Source organism: Talpa europaea (assembly GCF_964194135.1).
Source record: "Talpa europaea genome assembly, chromosome: 1".
In the NCBI taxonomy this organism is placed as follows: Eukaryota; Metazoa; Chordata; class Mammalia; order Eulipotyphla; family Talpidae; genus Talpa; species Talpa europaea.
Genome location: NC_140073.1, coordinates 110,619,790 through 110,640,711, shown reverse-complemented (window position 1 = coordinate 110,640,711; position 20,922 = coordinate 110,619,790). Strand labels below are relative to the sequence as shown.

General features: G+C 40.3%; 1 protein-coding gene across 12 annotated transcripts in view; it reads right to left on the bottom strand.

Moving 5' to 3' along the window:
- Nucleotides 1-306: 306 nt before the first annotated feature.
- RAPGEF4 (Rap guanine nucleotide exchange factor 4) overlaps nt 307-20,922 on the bottom strand; it is a gene marked incomplete at both ends in the record, with an annotated part of 284,857 nt that continues 264,241 nt past the window's right edge. For 7 of the 12 annotated variants that reach the window (XM_084236428.1, XM_084236432.1, XM_084236433.1 and 4 more), the window contains 6 exons: nt 307-434; nt 3,581-3,635; nt 13,166-13,230; nt 13,641-13,728; nt 14,781-14,831; nt 18,119-18,209. In XM_084236428.1, coding sequence (XP_084092554.1) covers nt 307-434; nt 3,581-3,635; nt 13,166-13,230; nt 13,641-13,728; nt 14,781-14,831; nt 18,119-18,209 — 478 coding nt within the window. Of the gene's footprint in view, nt 435-3,576; nt 3,636-13,165; nt 13,231-13,640; nt 13,729-14,780; nt 14,832-18,118; nt 18,210-20,922 lie in introns of those variants that run through there. The other 5 variants (XM_084236437.1, XM_084236430.1, XM_084236438.1 and 2 more) reach the window with 3 other exon arrangements.

Genomic DNA, 20,922 nt, shown 5'->3' with positions numbered 1-20,922 from the left:
TACCACACTCTTCACGTGGGCCTTATTTTAGGTTTCAGCAAAGAAGATGGCACAATTGGAAATGAAATGGGGTGACTACGAAGTGGGCATTCCTAAACTAGAGTGTGCAAGCTCTATGCAAGTCCAATAATGTCTTCTCTCATCGTGACGCTGGTAAGCTGAATGCAGTCCTGAGGTGTCTCAGGCTGTGTTTTTTGCTTGTTTTGTAGAATTCTCTAGTGACAATACAGTCAAGTGGTAGCATAAATGGCATTTTTGAAAGATTGTGGACTGGAGACAAACCACTGTTCTGGGCACTTTAAATGTCTACGGTCGGCGAGGCTCTAATCTGTGTGACATCTGTGATAAAGTTCTCTGGTTGTCAATCACATTTAATTGCCGTACATAACTCCGGACATCCTGATGGTTCTTATTAGCTTGAGCTGCGTCGGGATCTGTTAAAAGAGAAAAGAACAGACCTGGCGTTGTGTGATACATGCATATGAGATTCAGCTTTATTTTCTCCAACTACTTAATATATTTTGCATGGATTCCTAGGTTCCATCAAGACCGTTCAACACACCACAGTCATTGAAATGTTTCCACTTGGTTGCTCCCTCTCCTTCCCTCAAATCACCTATTTTGGTCATTGTCCTTTGTGTTACATTTCTTAATTTTATGTGTATATATGGAGAAAGAGAAAACGAGAACCAAGTAAAAGTGAAACCATTGCCTGGTTACACTTTAAAACTGTTTTCCGTACCACCCCATCTGGGTTTCACACTCCGAACTCTGCCCCCTTTCACTCAAATGAGGGCTAATGGCAAAAGACATGATTTTCATTAGCCCCTAACCAAAGCATTTAATACCTGGGCTGAACTGAATCAAATCAGTGAGACTAGTAAGTCTGAGCCCTCTTGTTTCTTGCATACAATGCACAGCATTCATGCGCAGACTGTGTTCTTAGAGACTGTACCTACTTGGAAGAAAACCAACTTGTCATGACTTCTGCTAGACTTTTTTTTTTTTTTTAAGATTTATTTATTTATTTATTTGTTTGTTTATATAAGCACTGGGTATAGTCAGAAGCGCAGGAGGGTGAGAGAATTCACCAGAGCCAGAGCGGGGAGCAGAGCGGGCGGCAGGAGAGCAGCTGGGGATCGAACCAGCGCTACAGAGGCTGCGGGCAGCTTCACAACCCAGCGCTCAACTGCTGCGCCACCGAGGAGGCCCCTGCTAGACTTTTGATTCTCTAGTGCTATCTGTTCTGAAATCTCAGTTGCCATTTTATTCTGATCCACTCCCTCAAGCCTGAGAGCAATGGAGCTATCTGGAATTAAATGGCTTCCCTAAAATCAGGCTGAAATAAGAGTCACATGACCATAGCAGGGATTAAAGATGACTAAGGAGGACAGTGGTGAGCTGGAAAAGCAGGTCCCATTGGAAGTGACGGTTCAGCCCCTGCATGTTGCTACCACGTGGGAATTTGCTGCAGAGGTTACCAGATTTTCCTATTTTCCAGAATCGAGAAATCTAGATCTCTTTCCAGGGAATTCTCCCCATTTAAAAATGGTGAATTATTTCAAAGTAAAAGGGAAAAGAATGCCCTTTTTAGAACCAACATTTCTATGTGGGCAACCTCTGTCTCATGGATCTCTGGTATGGGGCTCTGGCCTAGCAGAGGAAGGGAATGGCCAAGCCAGACCAGCGTTCTTCCTGCCACAGCACATTGCTTTCTGTGGTCCATTTGCTCTTCTAAAAGCCGCGCACCATCCCAAAGACAATTATAATGCCATCTGCATAAGGGGTGGAGAAGAACATTGCAGGTCTGAACATAGAAAAGAAGAAGGAAGATACAAAGGCCCCTGCTTGCTCTAAGAAGAAACTCATCAGTATAATTATCACATATAAATAATACCACAGTGTTTAATTTCCTTGCTTCTTACTGGCAGTGTACTCTACATGTACAATATACTGTAATTACATTGTACATATTCCCACAATGTTTATGAATCTATTCCTATAGCTTTATCTATAGATTGTTGACTTCAGAGCTGAGCAGCTGTTGTTTACCAGCAGTTACTGATAACTTCAACAAATGCAATGGAATTTTAAAAAAATATATTAATGCTGCCCCCACTTCCTCTCTAGAAGAAGATGTCAAAGAATGTAGGATTTACTTTCAAAGAGGTTCATAGAGCAGAACATATCCCAGTATGGTTCTTTGGTTCTTGGACATCACTGAGAACCTTCTTAAGGCTATGAGCCTCTCAGGTACACAAAATACTGCATAGAATTTCAGGAATTTCCTGAAGGGCCATAGAGTCAAGATCCCAGCTATAGACTGGAATCACTTACATATTCTCATATTCACTGCTTTATGATCATATCTTTATATACATACTAAATTACTAGGTGAAAAGACATGGGACAATTTAATTCTAGCAGAACCCACATAGGAATAGTTGATGTGCAAGGCTATTCTCACTTTAGAAGGAAGAGGAAGCACAATCATTTGAATCAATTTTTTAAAGGTCTACTTGCTCCCAAAGCCAAGATTACTTTTCCTAGATATTTTCCCCTGTACATTAAAAAAATGAACATTTAGCAGTTCTGGCATCTGATGTTAGCAAATCTTTGCTTTGGGCCAGTCCTGTGCCAGGAAGGACAAACATAGCTCTGATTAATAAAATGAGAACCTCTTAGCCTCTTATCCTTGAGTTTATTGGAGGGGAAGCTACTGGTAGCCTGACAGTCATATTCCTGTCAAATTATCATGTTGACTTAATGAGCCAAATGTCTGCAAGTGACTCATACAACGAAGTTTGCAAAAAACTTCACAGGGGCCACCCCCTCACTCTCAGCCCAGCCTGAGGAAGCCAGAGCTCCATCCCCTGGTCTAAGTCCCAGCCCAGAAGAGAAACAGCACAGGTCTGGCATGAGGATCTGGTGCTATGATGCAACTCAACTCTCGACATAATAAAAATGGCTATTTATTAGTAGTAATAATTTTATACTGAAGCACTGTATTATGCCAGCTATTGCGCTGTATGTTCAGGTTTTAAAAGAACACTTTAAATTCACCGCGGATTACTAGAAATATAATATGAATTCCAGTTATGAGCCCTTTTACAAATGTGCTATACACTTAATTTAATGTATTCTCATTATACCCCAAAAGAGAATAAATACTATCTCTCCCAGTTTACAAACGACAGATGAGTCATCAAGAGTTGATGTGCATTTCTCAAGATCAAGCAGTGACTCATAAATAAAGTCGGTTTGAGGCAGAATTTGTTGGCAATTATTCCTTAGTTGTCTCTAGCCACACTGCAAAAAGCAAATTAATTCTCTTTAAATTCATTCACAGAACAATATTCCTATGGCTATTTTCTAGTTTTATAACCAAGGAAATATTTTCTTCATTTACAACAACAAAGAAGTCTTTAAACTGATGGCTTCCATGCCATGGAATTCATGGTGCAAAGTGTCTCAGAATCAATCAAATGTTGTACAGATTCCCAAAGTGTCACCGTAGGCTCATTAAAAAGGACTTAATCATCAAGATACACATTGCAGCATGCAGTGACATTTAACTTACTGAAGGGCTGGCTCCTGCAGTATCTCACTGTTCGGGCAGTATTTGCAATCATGCGCTAAAAAGAATAAAGAAAAAAAAAGACCGATATGCAAGTGAGCTTAGTGTATAATCCAAAAAAGGAAAACAAACCATGATTTATTTGGCAATACCGGTACCAAGAAAAATAGCTCATTGTGAGATGTTGATATCTGGAGGCAACAGCTGATCTATAACTGCTCGATTACTTGAAAGAGGCACCCACACTCACATACAGAGGGCAAATTCTCAGGAATACTCACAGCATAACTCTAGCCTTACTGTTTACTTGTTCCTCAGGACATAAAAAGCAATTCATTCTTCCTGAGACTACCTTACTACTTGGGATGAGTTTTTACCATTCTTTTTTGCGGCCACTGAATTTATAAGAGAATTTGGAACCAGCCTAGATTTGGAGAAGGCCTAGCTTGTCAAGTTCCTCACCATAGTAAATAGAATTTGGTGATGAGGTATCGATTATCTTGATTTAACAGTCTTAGCGAAACTATTCTACCTGTGCATTTCCCTACACACTTTACACAAAACCCAACTTTCTAATTTCCCAGGAAACGTGCATGTTTTAATGTTCATCTTAATTATTTGATTTTCTACTCTCGCTCTCTCCTTCGCTTCATTCTCCCTCCCTCCCATCCTTCCCCCTTTTTAGTTCTTCCTTTTGATTATAACAGTAACATAAGCACATTTTTGAAGATGAGAAAATATAGAAAAGGTTAAGAATAAAGTAAAAATCACTTAGAGCACTACTTCACACAGTAACTTCACTAATATTTTGGTAGATTTCCTGCTAATATTTAAAAGATAAATATATAAAGGCATATTTTTAGTTCAGGTTTTCCCTTTTAAAAACTTTTATTTTTAAATTTGTACTGGAGTAACATCAGTTTGAAATGCACATTTTTTTTAAATTGAGGTCATACTTTGCATACATATTTTATTTTAATTTGAATTGTTTCACACTGCATCATGGCCATTTTCCATGTCATTCACATTTAAAAATATTTGAAAGTGAGTATGTATTCGATCATATCGATGAATGATAATTTATCCTTTGTTAATTTCATCTGTAAGTGATCTTCTGAATTTCCAGCTTTGGTTGCCATAACGAATCAGAAGGGATTCTTTGGTAGCGAACTCAATTTAGTGAGAAACAAAAGAGGAGAATCTCAAGAAAAGGAACTTGAGGAGAAACATCATAGAGACCTAAGCCCATTGCTCAGCAGGGCACACGTTTCTTGCTCCTGGTAGCTGGGGCAGCTGGGGCCCCAGGATCTACCATCTCAGGGCATCTGTGCTGTTCACACTCCAAAAGGGGACCCACAGAGATGGTGGGTTAATTCTAACACTCCGGTCAGGAAAAGAGACTCTCCAATCTGAGTTGCTGGTAATTTCAGACCCTGCTTTCTTCTCTCTTCTCCTGCCTTGCCAACGCATAGACAAGGACCCAGAGAAAGCTGTATAGCATTGAAAAAACCCAACTTACTTGGCAGGAAAAATTCATAGAAGAGTCAAAGCTTTACAAATACACACATGTGAATACTCACAATACCTCACTGAACGTTACTACTCTGAGGATTCTGGCAAGCATTAAGGGACATGTGTCTGCATGGGAAATGTCTCGCACACAAAGAGGCAGTTGAAAAAGTTTGAACTTCACTTTCATAAAGGATCCTAAAAATCTGGTATGTCTGTTGATCAGCATGAGAAATATATTACAAACACCTCCAAGAAAATGTAACATACAATGTATAATTAGCCTCTGATATATGGAGCCCTGAAATAAACAGTAACTATGATAATTTTCCTGCTAATTTACTTTAAGTTGTTTTTTCACTTCTCTAAAGGCTTTGCATCTGAAGGGCACAAGTATATTCCATGTAGAATTATTGTAATTCTTCAGATATTGAATGGAGTGTAATTACTGAAAACCCTGGGAAATGCTGCCAGTGCGCCCCTCTGAAGAATAATAAAACAATTAGCAGGGGTCAGAAACCTCTTCCTATACCATTTTGTAGGGAGTAATTGTTCTGCTTTTTAGTTTTGAAAGCTAAAACATTTCATTCTGACTTCGGTTTAAGACTAGTCTTTACAGCTATACTCTGAGGCGTCATAATTTTTAGCTCATTATGTAGTTTAAAATGTGAGAACAATTGTTTAAATCAGTAATTTCCAGCTCTGGAGTTCATTCTACCTTTCTAAATCTTTGATTAATTTTAACAATGGTTTTAATTTTGACGTATCCTTTTTAATTATACTCAAAGATAACTTCAGTTTAACTTTGAAATCCAGATCTGGCTTTGCAATGAGGTCCATTCACTTCCTTTTTGAGGTCTGCACAATAATGTGGTAATACACACACCCTGAGTAACAGCACATGAGCCCCACTGGCTTTGCTGGGCGATGTGTAGTTACAGAATGCTTTCCTGAGACCAAAGCAGGGGTAACTTGCGATTTTAACTCCACCCTCTTTTGTGCCCATCAATACAGCAATATTTAATATGCTACTAACAACTATATTCAACTAGAAGACACTTTCCTGGGTGCTGAGACTTCAGAAGTCTCAGTCACCTTCAAGTGTCTGCAGGGTGCACGCTGCCTTGGACAGCCTGCCTAGGAATGGTGGCTCCCCACTGTTTGAATGCATCCAGCAATGAGGCTCTCGTTTCCTCCAGAGACAGCCTATCTTTCAATATTTCTAACTATTAGCATTTTGAGTCAAAGTCTTTTCCCCTTTGTTTTTCTCCCCACTTCCAGGTCTTTTCTTATAGTCCCAATATACCCAATTTCTTCAACAGATTTTCATACCACAATCTTGGGTATCTTCTGTCCGGTCTCTAGTGTTGGCCCCTAGACCATGTGAATCATTCAGGGTATGGAGGAATTATTATTTTCCTTGCTTGATTTAGATGATGCTACACATCTAACTCCACAATTTTGAAAAAGTTATATTACTGACTCTGATGAGCTAATAGTGAATTAAACCTCTCAGCCTATTTCATTAGGCTGCCATTTTTTTTTTTTTTTTTTTTGAGCTGCCATTTGGTCTCAGCTTCCTTCTCTGTAGATGTGCAGTTGCTTTCTTGTACCAAAGTGGAGGCTTTTGCATTTATCTCTACATAAAGCCATGTAGTTAGAGGCTATCTATTCCAACACAAACTTAAGCCTCACATGTTATTTTTGATGGCAGATGGCAGTTTATTCATTAATGTTCTCAGTTAATATTGGCAGAAACTAAGGTTAAAGAGACATAGGCTTTATTATCCAACTGCCACAGCAAGAAGGAAGGCAAAAATTATGCCCTAGGCCTGGCAGTCCTGCTGGAGCAGGTTGGCCTGCCTGGAGCAGGCCAGGCAACTTTCCTATAATGCCAGCCCAGTGGGAAAAAACCTGATTACTCTGAAGCAGAGCTTGTTTTTTTTTTCATCCCAGCAAACCTGAGGTTTATGACACTCCCACTAGCAACTGGCTTATTAAGTCAGTGATTTATAATTCAGGGGCAAATTTAGGAGAACATGCTCCTTCAGCAGGCGCTCTGAGGCAGCAAAGGTGGGCAGCGTGACCCCTCACCACCTGAGCTGACTCTGAAAGACTTCCAGCCCCTGAGGATCACCACCTGAGCGCCTGCTCCTCAAACTCTGCCCTCAAGAATTCTAACCAAGAGAACAGCTCACAGTTAGAATGCCAGGGTTTCCTTTGGAATTGACACTTCAAATTTCACTCAGTCATCATTTCTCTCAGGACAATTCTCAGTATAGGTCTTCAGAGGGTCATTGCAAATAATAGTATTTTCATACAGTTCCTCACCTCAAAGGATGGGAGATGGAGCCAACCAAAAGTTGACATAGTTCCCTCAGGACACGAACTCAGAGGTGGCTCAGAAAAAGAAAGATTGAGAAAGCTGAGAAAGCTGAGAAAGCTGAGCTGTTTATTTCTCCTTTTAATTGAAAAGAGAGAGACTCAGAAGCCGATATGAGTCCCAGGACTTGAGCTGTAGAGTGACCAGCACAAAGACACAGACCAGAGGAAATGACCACCAGCAGTCCTCACACCAGCACTGATGATAGGACCTGAGGTGACAGCCCCTAACAAATTTATTTTAAGCTTTGTAGCAAGGAATTCCCCTTGAATTCAATGTCAGAGTGGCCTCTCCTCAGAGAAGCCCCTGGGGCCTGGGCCTTGCCAGGTTACCTCTCTGTGCACCCTCCCCTCAGGAGTCAACTGGCCAAGTTATCTCCTTTCCTATCTAGATGCAGGGATCACCTACAGCTCTATCTACAAGTGTCCAGCTTGTCTGGCCTGCTCTGTCCTGACTCGTGCCTTTTGTTCTAATCTCTCCTGATGCCAAAGAGGGGCAGATTTTAGGTCTATTTCAGAACAGCAGGTACTCCAGGCAATGCCCCCTTGCACTGTTGGATATTCACAATCTTCTTCTCACAGACAGCTGCCCAACGGCCTCTGCCTTCCGAGGCTGTGCTGGCTCTGCCCTGGGGCCCCTGAGGAGCTGCTCCTGTGTTTTAGTCCTCTCCTGCCTGCCCTGGCATCTCTGCCTTTCCTGCTCCTGCCCCTTGAGAACTTTGCCATCCTTGCTCTTAATGTTTGTCAGATTTCTGTACTTCTGCCCCTTAACTGCCTTCATCCACATGCCTATCAAGTACAGGCTCTCAGTCCTTGCTTAGAAGTATAAAACCACATTTCTATCATCTGATTATTTCGTTTAGACTCTCAGATATTAGGAAAAGATTTTTTCCCCCACAATAAGGTCTAACATTATATAGCCACTCACCTACAAAGATTGTGCCCATGATAGCAACCAAGTGGAATTAAGTACATGGTAAGAAGGAGAGATAAAAGATAAAAAGTCCCAGGAGCTGAGTTAGCCTTCTCTGTATGCATTATTGGGGAAGAGCCCTAAGTCTTGTCTTTTGGTTCTAGTTCTTCAATACTCAAGAAGTGTGTGACATACAGTCACATACATGTAACCGACATGATGTTCATGGTGTGTCACACATTTGATGGCCATGACCATTCAAGTATGCGTCCAGGTACATGCAAGTATGTGTCTGCATTCAAGGAAGGACAGACTCAGCTGGCAACCAGGGAGGAGGGGAAACAGAGTAACGACCAATTGGAATCGAAGACTAAGGGTGTCATCTTGCATAAAGTATCAGGAATACAAGTGCCCCAATGCTTGAAACAATGAGTGCAATCAAATTTAATAATAAAATTGAAAGCACATTTGGATTAAATCTTTGTTACACAAAATCCTTTAAAACTGCATTAGTGTACTGTCCTCTCTTACTAGGCCCAATAGTGGAATATGATTGGGTTTTTCTTTTATTCAAAAATACTTATTACTTACTCTGTGCCAGACATTTCTGTGGGCACTGGTGAAACATCAATGGGCAAAGTAGATGAGATACCTGGACTAGAACATTTGCATTCTAGTGGAGAAGACAGACAATGAAGAGGTAAGTGGAGAAGATCATTTCAGATGGAAAAAGCTGCTATCAAGTCAAGTTTATCTGAGAGTGCTTGGTCTGGAGGATAGAAGGACACTTGAGGGATGGTCAGGGAACACCACTCAGAGGAGTGGGCATATGAGCTGAGACCAGAATGAGGAGAAGGAGCTAGACATGTAAACATTAGGGGAAAGACAATTTCAGACAAAGGTAACAGCTAATGCAAAGGCCCTGAGGCAGAAAGGAAATGAAAGGAATACAGGCTCAGCAACTCAGACTGGGAACAGAGATAACTTGTGAGGCAAGACTGGACAGATGCTCAGGGTACCAAGTCTGGATTTGCTTATACTATGCTGTTGTATTTATTATGGTTTTGTTCTCCTCTGACCCAAGTGCATGAAATTAACTCTCTGCATTTTACTTTCTGACCTCTCTATTGTGAGCTAGTTTTTAGATCTTTTGTTGATATTTAACATTTAGTGTATTTATGGTTTATCTTCTCAACTGCATACACTAAAGGTCAAGAAATATTTTTTGATTTCTATTTCCCAGTAAAACTCCTTGCTTTTACAGTCTACACATTCTGTATTGCTGTGAAATATACCCTTTAGAAAATCTGCATTTAACTCAGTTTATAAATTCTAGATGAAGGAGTAAACTTTCAAAATGCTCTTGCAGACTTCTGTTGAGTTGGAAAGGGCTGGAAATTGGGTGGATTTGAACAATTAGATTTGTACTCAGAAATCACTTTTTCCCCATAGCTTGAGTTAACAAATCTAGTGCTCTCTCCATGAGTCTTGTAATAATATTGTTGGTGATAGAAGACATATTGTTGCTAATTATGTAATGACATGACTAGTGATAAAAAATAAAGGGATTGAAAACATTTCTCTTGCTTAATAAATTAGCTTCTGTTAATGTTTCCAGAATTATAGAAGCTTGCCCCATGCTTCTCATTCCAAATAAAAAGACTATCTTAAAAAGAATATTCATAAATAAACACACCTATATATGGTTATGTCTGAAATAGAACCAACCTCCTAATACAGTAGCAACTGTGCACTGGGTACTTTATGCAGCCTGGGATAGTGGCAGTGGGCCAGCATATTATCCTCTAATCCATTGCTAGTCTACCTCCTAAATGTTATAAATATTCATGTATGCCATAGAAAGCTACAAAGGGCTTTATTCAAACATTTTTTTGAATACTCCTTTATGCTCCCCCCAAATGAAAGAATGTCTGCTTTTTTTTAAATTTTGCATAAGGCTCAGAGTGTGAATTCTCTATTGTCCATACTCATAAATCCTGAAAACCAATATGCAATGAATTCTCTAATCCTCATTTCATACCTCAAGGGTGAAGAGTTTCAAAATAAAAGTACTTAGGGTTGGCACAGTGGTTTGCTGTGACTATGTAATGCTGACACCAAGAGAAGGCATCTGTGCTCCTGGCTACCCTGGTGAATTCTGCCCTTGGCAGGAGCTCCCTCTGGGGAAACAACCTACTAGCCCCAGAAAAGCTGCCAGCTCTGCTCACTACCTTAGCCTTGCTGATGAGTGATAGGAAGTAGCACTGACATCAACCTGAGAGGAAGATGTATCTTTCCCCCATGAAACACAGCAAGACAGCAGCTGCGAGTGGGAGTTGTAAGTGAGAGCAGTGGCCGCATCGGGCAAGCTAGTGTAAGGGGAGAAAAGTATGGGGATTTGGCAGCTAGTGCCAGGTTAGTCAAAACCAGTTTTAGAAAACAAAAGCATAACTTTTTTGAACGTCTCTTTCTTTTCCCTTTAACATCTAACTCATGGAAGGACATCTGTAAACTATAGTCTGTCATGATATGACTTATCAAATGAAACAAAAGCATGGTTACTGGAGCAGAGTTGACAGTACTCCTGCAGCTCTACCATGCCCTTCTTTTTCATAGTCATAGAACCACTAACTTTCATGGGCCACATGAATACCTCAAATAAGGGTTGCCTATCTTAACTTTCCTTTCATGTGACTAAGTATCAGTCCAGTGGTGAGTGCAACTCCAGGGCACAGTCTTAACAGGAAAAAGGATGTCTTCATCTTTTTCCATCCTAGTTCCCTCTGGAAGGAAGAAATGCTGGAATGGGGACATGGTGGTTCGCCATCTTAGACCATGTGGATGGTGATGTGGCAAGAGAGGGGAAGCCTGGAAGTTTGGCCACTTCCTGGAGTGGAGCTACCAACTCACATGGATTTTTAAAATAATAAAGAAAGAAAGAAATTTATCTTGCTTAAGTCATTTTTAATTTAGGTTTCTATTATTGCATCTGACCTACTATCTTAACCATTCAGTTGCTTTTAAGCAAAAGTGAACTCTTTCTGAGAGCAAGGTGCAAGGACCTCCCTCCTCACTGCTAAGCATATAAGAATCTAAACCTACAGGACAGAAACTGGAAAAGGGGGACTCTGAATATCTACTGAATATGACCTTGACTTTTCCTTTGCAGACACCAACATCTAGAAACCCAGGTGAAACAACTTTCATTGTCCTTGACCTGTATTTCTGCTATTCTTGCTTGCTTTGTTTAGTAATTTAATGATCAAAAATTCTAAAACTGGGTCAACTCTTTAGGAGACCTCAAGTTTAATGCCTCTATGCACGTGTATATTTTATAGCCACGTGGTTGACTTAGCCACCCCTCCATCTGTATTTCTGCATGAGTAATCGAGAAGGTTTTTTTTTTAAATCTATTTGCTAAGTCTTTCATATCTGAAAATCAGGCTTTTTTTGGAAAGTCAGCAAAATATGTTTAATTCTCCATACTAATATGTGAGCAAAGTATTTTTTCTACTTTGATCAATGAATTATTAAAATGAGACAATAATAATGATGCCCATACCCTGTGGAGGGTAAGATTGCTGAGAAAGTATTTGACCTCTGGTCCAGAGTGTCTTAAAGTAGACTCATGTGCTGTTTCTTTAGAAGCTTAAGACATGCGAACCTAGTGCTCAGCAATCGCTGTACCTACTTACCAGCCTTTGCTTTGCATAAGCTCATTCCCAAAGTGAGTGGTGTGGTCCTTATACAATTACTCGGGGTGATTCAGATTCTCCTAGAATCACCCATACTAGCTTGATTTCAAGACAAAATTAGAACAGTTTTCTGATAAGAATTCATGGCTTACAGGAAAATTTCTATATTATACCAACAATCCCCAAACGTGGATGGAGCAGGCCTTAACTGCTTTTGCTATTGAGGAAACTGACTCAGAGAGAAGTGAAAGGACAGCTACAACATGAGAGCTGAACCTCAAGTCTCCTGGACCCTAAGTCCCAAGCTTGTCTTAGAGTGCCACCTAAGATGCTCATCCACCCAGAGACAACTCTGTGACACCCCATCCATCTGGCCACAGCCAGAGAGTTTAGAAGACAATGGAGCATTCCACTAACATGCACTATGTAGCTAAAGAAAGGTTTTGGCATGACCTGCTTTATTGCTTCATAGATGATAAGAAAATAAAGTGCAAAGTAATGTCAATATCAGCTTTTTGTGGGGAGGGAGGGAGTTCTGGAAAATACTGTGTGCCAGCTCCACATCTGTTGTTAAAAAAACTTTTTTTGTTGTTATGAAGATTTTCAAGTTCCCTCTGTGAACTTGGATGAACTTTATTGGAATAAACATCGCATATTTTGACTAATATTCCACAATAAAGATCTGCTATGGAGTTGCCTTTTACCTACATGCACTAAAGTCAGGCTCAGCAGATAAACATTTCAAAAGCATCCTGGGGCAGTCTAGTGCCACAAGCCTAACAACAAAACAACAATATGGAAGTTACTCTGGAACATTCGTACATTTTAGCAACAGGCAGCCAGGGACTCAACACACAGAATAAAAGCTAGCGGCTGCTGTGAGCTGCAGCACAAATACTATTGAGTTTCACAAAAGAGAGCTGACAGAATAAAATAGGTAGCCAATTTGAACCAAATATTTCAAAATTCCTTTATGTGTAACTACCTTTTTAACATGGCAGCACCTGTGGAAATTATTTCCTTTATTAGTACAAATGCAAATTTTATTTAAAAAAAACATTGCGGTTCAGGTTATAATACTGTACATACCATTTTTTCAAAGTTTACTAGATTGTCAATGAACGTCTTGTTCCCCTCATGAGTAAATGTCATATCTGCAAAGAAATAAAAGTCACATTCTAATCACTAACAGAAATATGTCACACTAAGAAAGCACAATAGCACCATTAGATTATGATGGAAGATTTGCATAACACTGAAGTTGAAAAAGCTGATAATAGTTCCTTTTATGTTAGGTGTTTAACTTTCTAAAGCACTTTACCTGAGATTAGTAAAATTTCCAAACCAAGCCTGTTTCACAATCAAATCTCCCAGATAGTGGATTCCTGTTCCTGCAATAATCTTCCCCACCCTTTCAGAAAAGTCAGAACTGAGAGGAGATGATGACCTAGTGGAAGGAAGGATGGATCATTCTTCCCAAAGACATCAATCTCATTAGGCTCTTGCTCATTTTCTTCCCCACACACCCATCACTCGCGTGGACTGTATATTTTCTTAGAATTACCTTTAATGAGCAAAGGCATAAAGGGGATAAGTGGAGGCTCCAGCTTGGCCACTGTCAGCCTGTAGGCCCTGTGGTTTCTTGAAGGATCCTTCAGAGAAACAAAAAGATGCCAGTTAATGATTAGTGATACATACCACTTCCTCACCCTCCTAACACACCCAGCCTTGTCATCCACCAGGTAATTTTGAATCAAATGGAGCCATAAACGAAAGGTAGACTTATTGACTCAAGTTTTAAGACAGTTTCAAATATGACATGAAAATAATTTTACTTTTTGTTCCTTTTGTTTGTTTGTTTGTCTTGTTTGAAAGGGACATTTCCCTCCAGGAACCCAAAAGACTTTTTTTTTTTTTTAAATATTTATTTATTCATTTATACAAGAACTGGGGTACAGGCCAGATGCGTGGAAGGGAGGGTGAGAGGATTCACCAGAGACAGAGCGGGGATCAGAACAGGCAGACTGACGAAATACACTGCTGAGCCATGGGAGAGGCCATGGGAGAGGTCTGCCGCGCCATGTGGGACCCTCCCCGGCAGGCTGGGATAGAACCGGTGCTGCAGAGACTGCAGACAGCTTTCACACTGCAGCACGGTGCTCAACTGCCTGCACCACCAGGGGAGGCCCCCCAAAATACCTTTTGAGAGCAACAACATAGCAGATAAAATATCCCTGATGAGGCAAGTCCCCTTTCCCCAAAGCCCCACCTCCTCTCTGTCTAACACAGTCAGTCTTGACTTGCCCTCTGGACACCTTCCCCTCCTGTCCTGTCAAGTCCCGCTCACTCCTTTTCTGTCTTTAATACCTCCCAGTCAATGGGGAAAAGCAATTTTGGCAAGCCAGGGAAAATGCAACTTCCAGCCCATAGCCAACCTGTGTTAGATGGAAAGGATCCTATTACACTGCTTTTCTTAGTTACACAAATTGACCTTATGTGGGACATAAGTCCTCTTTAAGTTAGTTCCTGAGGGTGCCATTCATTAGTCAGACATGCTTGTTTTAGCAGCACTAAAACGGGATCATAAACTTCTTAAAGTCATACAAGGACAGATAAAATTTCTGAAATGAGAACTTCAATTCAGCTAATCAGAAATTGGATTAATGCTGACAGTGAACAGAATAAAGAAGCCGCTGCCACTTACCATTAAACTTTCAAACTCCGCATAGAACTTCTTGAACTTGCTTGGCAGTTTCTGTTAATGAAATGGAAATGCCACATGTAGATGTCAGATTCAATATCTAGATATGTATCATGTGTTACCCTTTCTAGGGGAAATGTATTTCTTTTGGCTCTTAATCAAACATCTCTGAGACAGACCAGGCTGTCATCTCTTTTGTCATTTGAAGAAAATCTTTTGGAATATAGAGAACATGTCTTTTTAAAGACTTAACCTAGTTGAACCAAAAGTAACTACAGAGGCTTTGGTCTTACTGTTTTTATAAGTTTTCTGAAATGGATTATTCATGGAGTGGACTGCATTTCTGGATTACAAGTGGATTGGAAGTAATCCCTCTCATCTCTTTAACCTCTCTGATGTCCACAATTAGAAATTTAGACCAAAGAAGGCAGTCTTTGCTTTTCTACATGAGTATTTCTCTCATGTGATCTCTCTGCCCTGCTATATTTCACAAATTGAGTTCTACTAATTTAGTATTTTCTCATGATTATATTTTGATTCAGCCCCACTAACTGTACCCATATATTGACATGGGTAGGTCAATACTAAAACATCTTTTGATCACTTTGCATAGGTCCTGAGCTTTTAGTAAAGCTGAACTTTTCTCTCCTGGCAGAGCCACACTGAGACAGAGCAGTGTGATGTGTTTCCATGCAGAGATTAGAAGCACTGACTTAGTGCAGGACCCCAGACACTCCCAGCTAAGCCCTGCTTCACATGGGAATTCAGAATAATGGCTTCACCAATGAGGTGTTTCTGATTCACAGAAAAGTTCTTCTCTTTTCTCACTCATATCTGGATCAGTTTATCATATTGCTATTTACACATCTGTTAAAAATCTTTTATTTCTAGGAACTAGTCTCATAATGTCCTTCCAAATAATTTCCTAGTACTTATTTTCATGTTAGGTTTTAGGGAAACCTGATATCCTTACTTAGAAGGAATGTTTAGAGGCATGAAAGCTGGCAAGAGCATCAAGGACCTCATCCCAGAGGGAGTATCTGTATCAGCATGTTCGGTGATACCATTTCATGAACATAGACCACTACTGAAAGTAGGAATGAATTATATTTAGTTAGGTCTAGGTCTCTTTTTCTTTACTGGATTTAGGGTCCAAGGCAGGAGGGCATATTAATAAAAATTTTAATGGGTCTTAATACTATTATCCATCCACACCCCACTTTTATGGCAGTGGTTCTTAACTGAGGGTCATCTCACACACACACTCCCCACCCCAAGGGAATATTCTGCAATGCCTGCAGACATTTTGGCTGTCACAGCCAGGGTGGGATGAAATGGATGTAGTGAAAAGTGGGTAGAGGCCAGGGCTGCTGCCTAGCATCCTGTCTTGCACAGGACAGTAAACCACATCCAAGTGTTATCCTGCCCCAAATATCAATATTGCCTAGCCCAGAAACTATGCTCCAGGCTATGACTCCCATTGGCTTGATCTCAGATTAGACTTCCTCTCTACATTGAACATTTCCTTTTGTCCTGTGCTTTAACTATATTTTGTTTGGTTCCTTGCCAGTTTCATGGAGTCAGGCTCCGTTCCTCTCCCTGCACGAGCAGCCACCCTGGCCCTCAGTGGAGCTGTGTGCAAGGCCCTTGGGGGGGCTGATGGCAAAAGGAAGCAGAGAAACCAAAATCAAAAATGTTTATGAATGAAAATTATTCCTACAGGGCAGTAAAATTACATTTCACCTTAAAAAATAAAAATTTATAAATGACAAAAGGTTAATCTGCTCTTTTTAGCAACATAGAAGGGTGAAAATAGAAGCTCACAGAGGATGTACTCCAATTCCCAGTGAAATTGAAGGGCTGGATCATTAACTCTCTCTTTACTGCCTGCATCCCAAGTAGCTGACTCATTTTCTCTCTTGATGAGGAAAGAGGACTCCAGCAGTGCTTCCCATGTGCCACAGCCTTCCTGTCTGGCTGCTGTTATGGGGTCTCGACACCTGGACAAAAATGAGGCTTGGAACCTTCTTTGATTTTCCCAACCAACTCATTTGGGCTGGGAGCAGGGTGATGAGAAGCTATCTGGGAAAAGGTTGGGGAGAACAGACTACAGGAGTGGGAGCCCTAGGTTTTCTAGGTCTCTGGAGCCTAGGGCTATAAGAGTCTAGGGCTTTTAAAGTGACTAGGGCTATAAGACAGGAGTCTGCTCTGCAGTTTCACTGCTCAGATTCACTGGCTGCACTAACTCCAGGCTTTTACTAGTTGCAAGATGATACAACTGCATGGCATGCAGGCCTCACCAGTTCCCTCATTCCTATATTCAGGGGATGAGCTGCTCTGTGCTACATCTGCCTGGAATTTTAAGAGAAATCCAAGACAGAAGGACTTGTGAGGACCTGCCCTATAAACAATGGAAACATTTAGGAGGGACAGAGAAAGAAACCAGTTTCAAGAGGGAAGTAAGGAAGGAAAATGTTTCAAGAAGACAGAGATGCAAACAGCTGTCTTTAAGGACCATTGCTAATTAAGTCTGTTGTTAACTTCTCCTGCCTTCTTTTTGTGTTCCACTTACACATACATTTTTATTTTTAGCAAGAGTCTATTTTTGTGTGCATGTTCTATTAGAGATTAGTATTTTTTTCGATGATATACCACACGTGAAAGGGTCAGGCACATTTTTGATTACTTAGCTAATGAAGAAAGAAGATGCTTTCTAGCACAAATAACCAACTACCAATAAACCACTAATGATATTTACTACAGAAGTTCATAACACACCTGCATAACTTTGGCCCCAAGCTGAATATGAGCCAACTGTTGTTCCTCTATTCACAGAGAGGTCTGCCAGGCAGTTGAGAGATACTTAGCACTCAGCTGGGCCAAACAGTTGGCCTTCTGGCTAATTCTCTGAGAAGCAAAATGACTTCTTGGATAAAAATGGATCTTCTGTTCTCTCTTAATTATAGATTAGGTTTATTGAAAAAGCAGTAAGCAGACATTCCAAAGAACAATAGAATCTGAGAGCAAAAGCTTTGAAGTCATCCAAGCAATGCTGCTGTTTCCTGATGTACCTAGGAAATGCCTTATTATTATTTACATTGTATACCACTAGATGAGCCCCCTTCACACCTCCTGCCCCCCATACACAAAAGGACCGTATCTTTTAAAATTCACACTCAGAAGCAACTAGAAAAAAGGTGGCAGGTCACCTCTGGTCAAAGTGCCCCACCTTTTCCATTGTTATAGGAATGTGAGTGATATTTCTATTAAAAAGCCCACTGGTGAGCCTATGTTTTTATTCTTCAGGCAAAAGTCACAGCTGGATCTCAGCTGAAGCTTACCTCCCACGTTAGTGCCAAGCGGCTCACAGCGACATTACTTAGTCCCATGACGATGGCAAAAAAAGAATTCAGATTTTTGTACTCCTTACAGCTGAAACACAAGAGGCACATGTTTGAGTAAAAGGCTACTTTTGAGTAAGATTTAAAAAATTAGAGTTCTATTTTCTGATCGTCATTAATATTCACCTGGACTCCTTTATGAGAATAGGCAATGACAGATTTAATGCACTGTGTAAGTTCCACATGGGTGACAATGTTCTGCAGTTGATTTCTTGCTGCAGTTTTAGAAAGGTGATGTTTTTGGTCATTGGGGTTCAGGTTTTAGGAAGGAACGTAAAGACACCTACCCTGGGCTTGTTAGGACAAGCCCAGAGCTTGCAAAAAAAGACTTGTAGGACCTGGAGGGAAACATTTCTTGGAGTGGGAAAGGAGAAATATCCTTGATGACTTCCAGACCGGGTAGACACTGCGTCTGGCAGCTTGAGAAGGAACTAAGGAACTCCCTCTGTGGCAGCCTCCGGAGCTTCCACAAGCACCCAAAGGCCTTTCATTTGTTGAAAAATATCAGTTTACAAGTCATGATCCAAATGGACTCAAGGAGTTTTAAGGTTGCAAAATAACCTAAACAATTGACCAAAGAAGAGCTTTATTTTCTCTGTGTCTTCCTGATGTTGATGAGCTGATGATTTCGTATTTGTACGGATGCTATTACTAGTGTTTATGAAAATCTATTTGGAAATAAGACATGTACCAAGACAAAAAATTCTTATTAGAACAGCGATGTTTAGCCCAGATATTTGGTTTAATTAAAAAACAAAAAGAACCCTCCACTTCTTTATACCAGCTTCTTTAAAAGAGAAAGAAGAACTCATTGCAATAAGCCCCCAAATCAATATGGTTGCTGACTACATAATAATTAAATGCTGCTTGGATTAACATTTTTGTAAAAGGCTAATTAAATTGCTGCATTTGTTGCCTGTGTTCTCTTTACAGAGGTAGCAATGAATGATTCTTAGAGCGTCTGTATGGAAAGCAGACAATAGTTTTCAGGGAAGTTACAGTGTCTGATCCTACTGGTGAGAAACCAGTGAGGTCTTTCCTGAGCTGAGGCAGTGGCTGAAAGGTAAGAGGCTGAAAGCGTGTTCAAGTAACCACAGGGCTGACACAGTGAGTGTGATCATGTTTATGTTTGCCTTTGTCCTGTTATGTGATCTTGAAAAAAACGTGCAGGATTGAAGACCTGTCTTTCTGGTCACTGTTACAAGCTGACTTTATCACCCTTGGTAAGACAAGAAGTGCCTCTATGTCTGGGTCTCCTCGTCTATAAATGTGGGTGGTCATATTTGGACCTCAACTTCACAAAATTCTGGGCAGGTAAAGAGCTTAATTAGAATATGTCAAAGTTATATATATATATATATATATATATATTAGAAAAAAAATACCATGTACAACACACTATTGCCACTAGTTTAGACCTCGTTCTTGTAGACCTTATTTTATGAAAGCCTGCAATCCTTTCCAGACAGCCTGTGCAAGCAGCACAGCTTAATAACAGTTAAAGAATGTAAACTGGTTTATACCAAAGGCCAAATCCATCCATTCATTCACATAATCAGAAGTAAGAGAGATAAGAAAGGCAAAAACATTTTTGAAAAATTGATGAGTTTTTGAAAGCCTCTCCTGTGGTGCCTCTGTGAACTCACAGGATCAGGTCCCAAAAGGTTTTCTGGGCTCCCACATTTATGTGCAGAATGACAGTCTTGTTACACTTACGCTCAGGGAAGGTGAAGATAGAGTGTGCTCCTTATAATGGGAAAGCACATATTGTCACAGTTTCCATAATTATCTCCTTGCAAACATGTGAAAGCATTTGTCCCTTGTAACAAGGCTGCTTAGTCTCCTAGGGAAAGTGGGTACACTCTGAACCAGAAATTCATATGCAACATTTTAACCAAATCTTTCTTCCAAAAGGCAGCTTTTCCCAATTAAGAGATACCAGCATTTGAATCCAAGGGATTTGGATATGCTGTTAAACCCTCAAATTTTTGGCAAAATAATTCAAGGCATTTGGCAGGCTTCTATGTATAAAATGTCAAGCAGCATTTACTTCTTTGTTTAGCTCTAGAAATCAGACTCTGTATGGGATATAAACTATTTGGTACAAGAAAATTGCTTAGCTGGGGTCACTTGTGCTCCCCACCTTTCTGTGCTACAGCTCCCCGCATTTAGAAAGGAAAGAAGTCTCCCAGCCATGAGCCGCATTTAGCATTTTATTTTTAGCACTGTGGTGATACCAAAAACATGGAAGTAAACAGGAGGTTGTCAGGCATATCTAAATAGCAGAAGAAGATTAAATTCATGTCAGGGTGAAATCTAACTGGCCCCTGTAGTAAATAAATTGTTTCTCATAAAGTGCTGTTAAATAGAATATTTATAAGATGCTTGCTTTTTCTGATGTTTATGGAGATGATTTTCATATACCAGGTTAGCTCGCCTTTATGCATTTCACCGATTTTATTCTGGAGGCGTCGAGCGTGCTCTCGTACTGGCGTGTTCCCACTGCCCTCTACTGGCGGGAATGTGTTATATGCGGGCCATCAATGTGTCTTTTAAACAACTTTCTGCACCAGAACTTTACCGAAGGACTCTTTCAACTGAAGGAGCCACAAAGTCTGCATAGTTCAGAGCAAAAAGAGGTCACAATTTTGACTCTAGCTTCAGTGCTGTAAGATGTGAATTTATATAGTGATGTCAAAAGCTAGGCAAAATCCATCTTTTACCAGAGTTTGGTTATTCTTAAG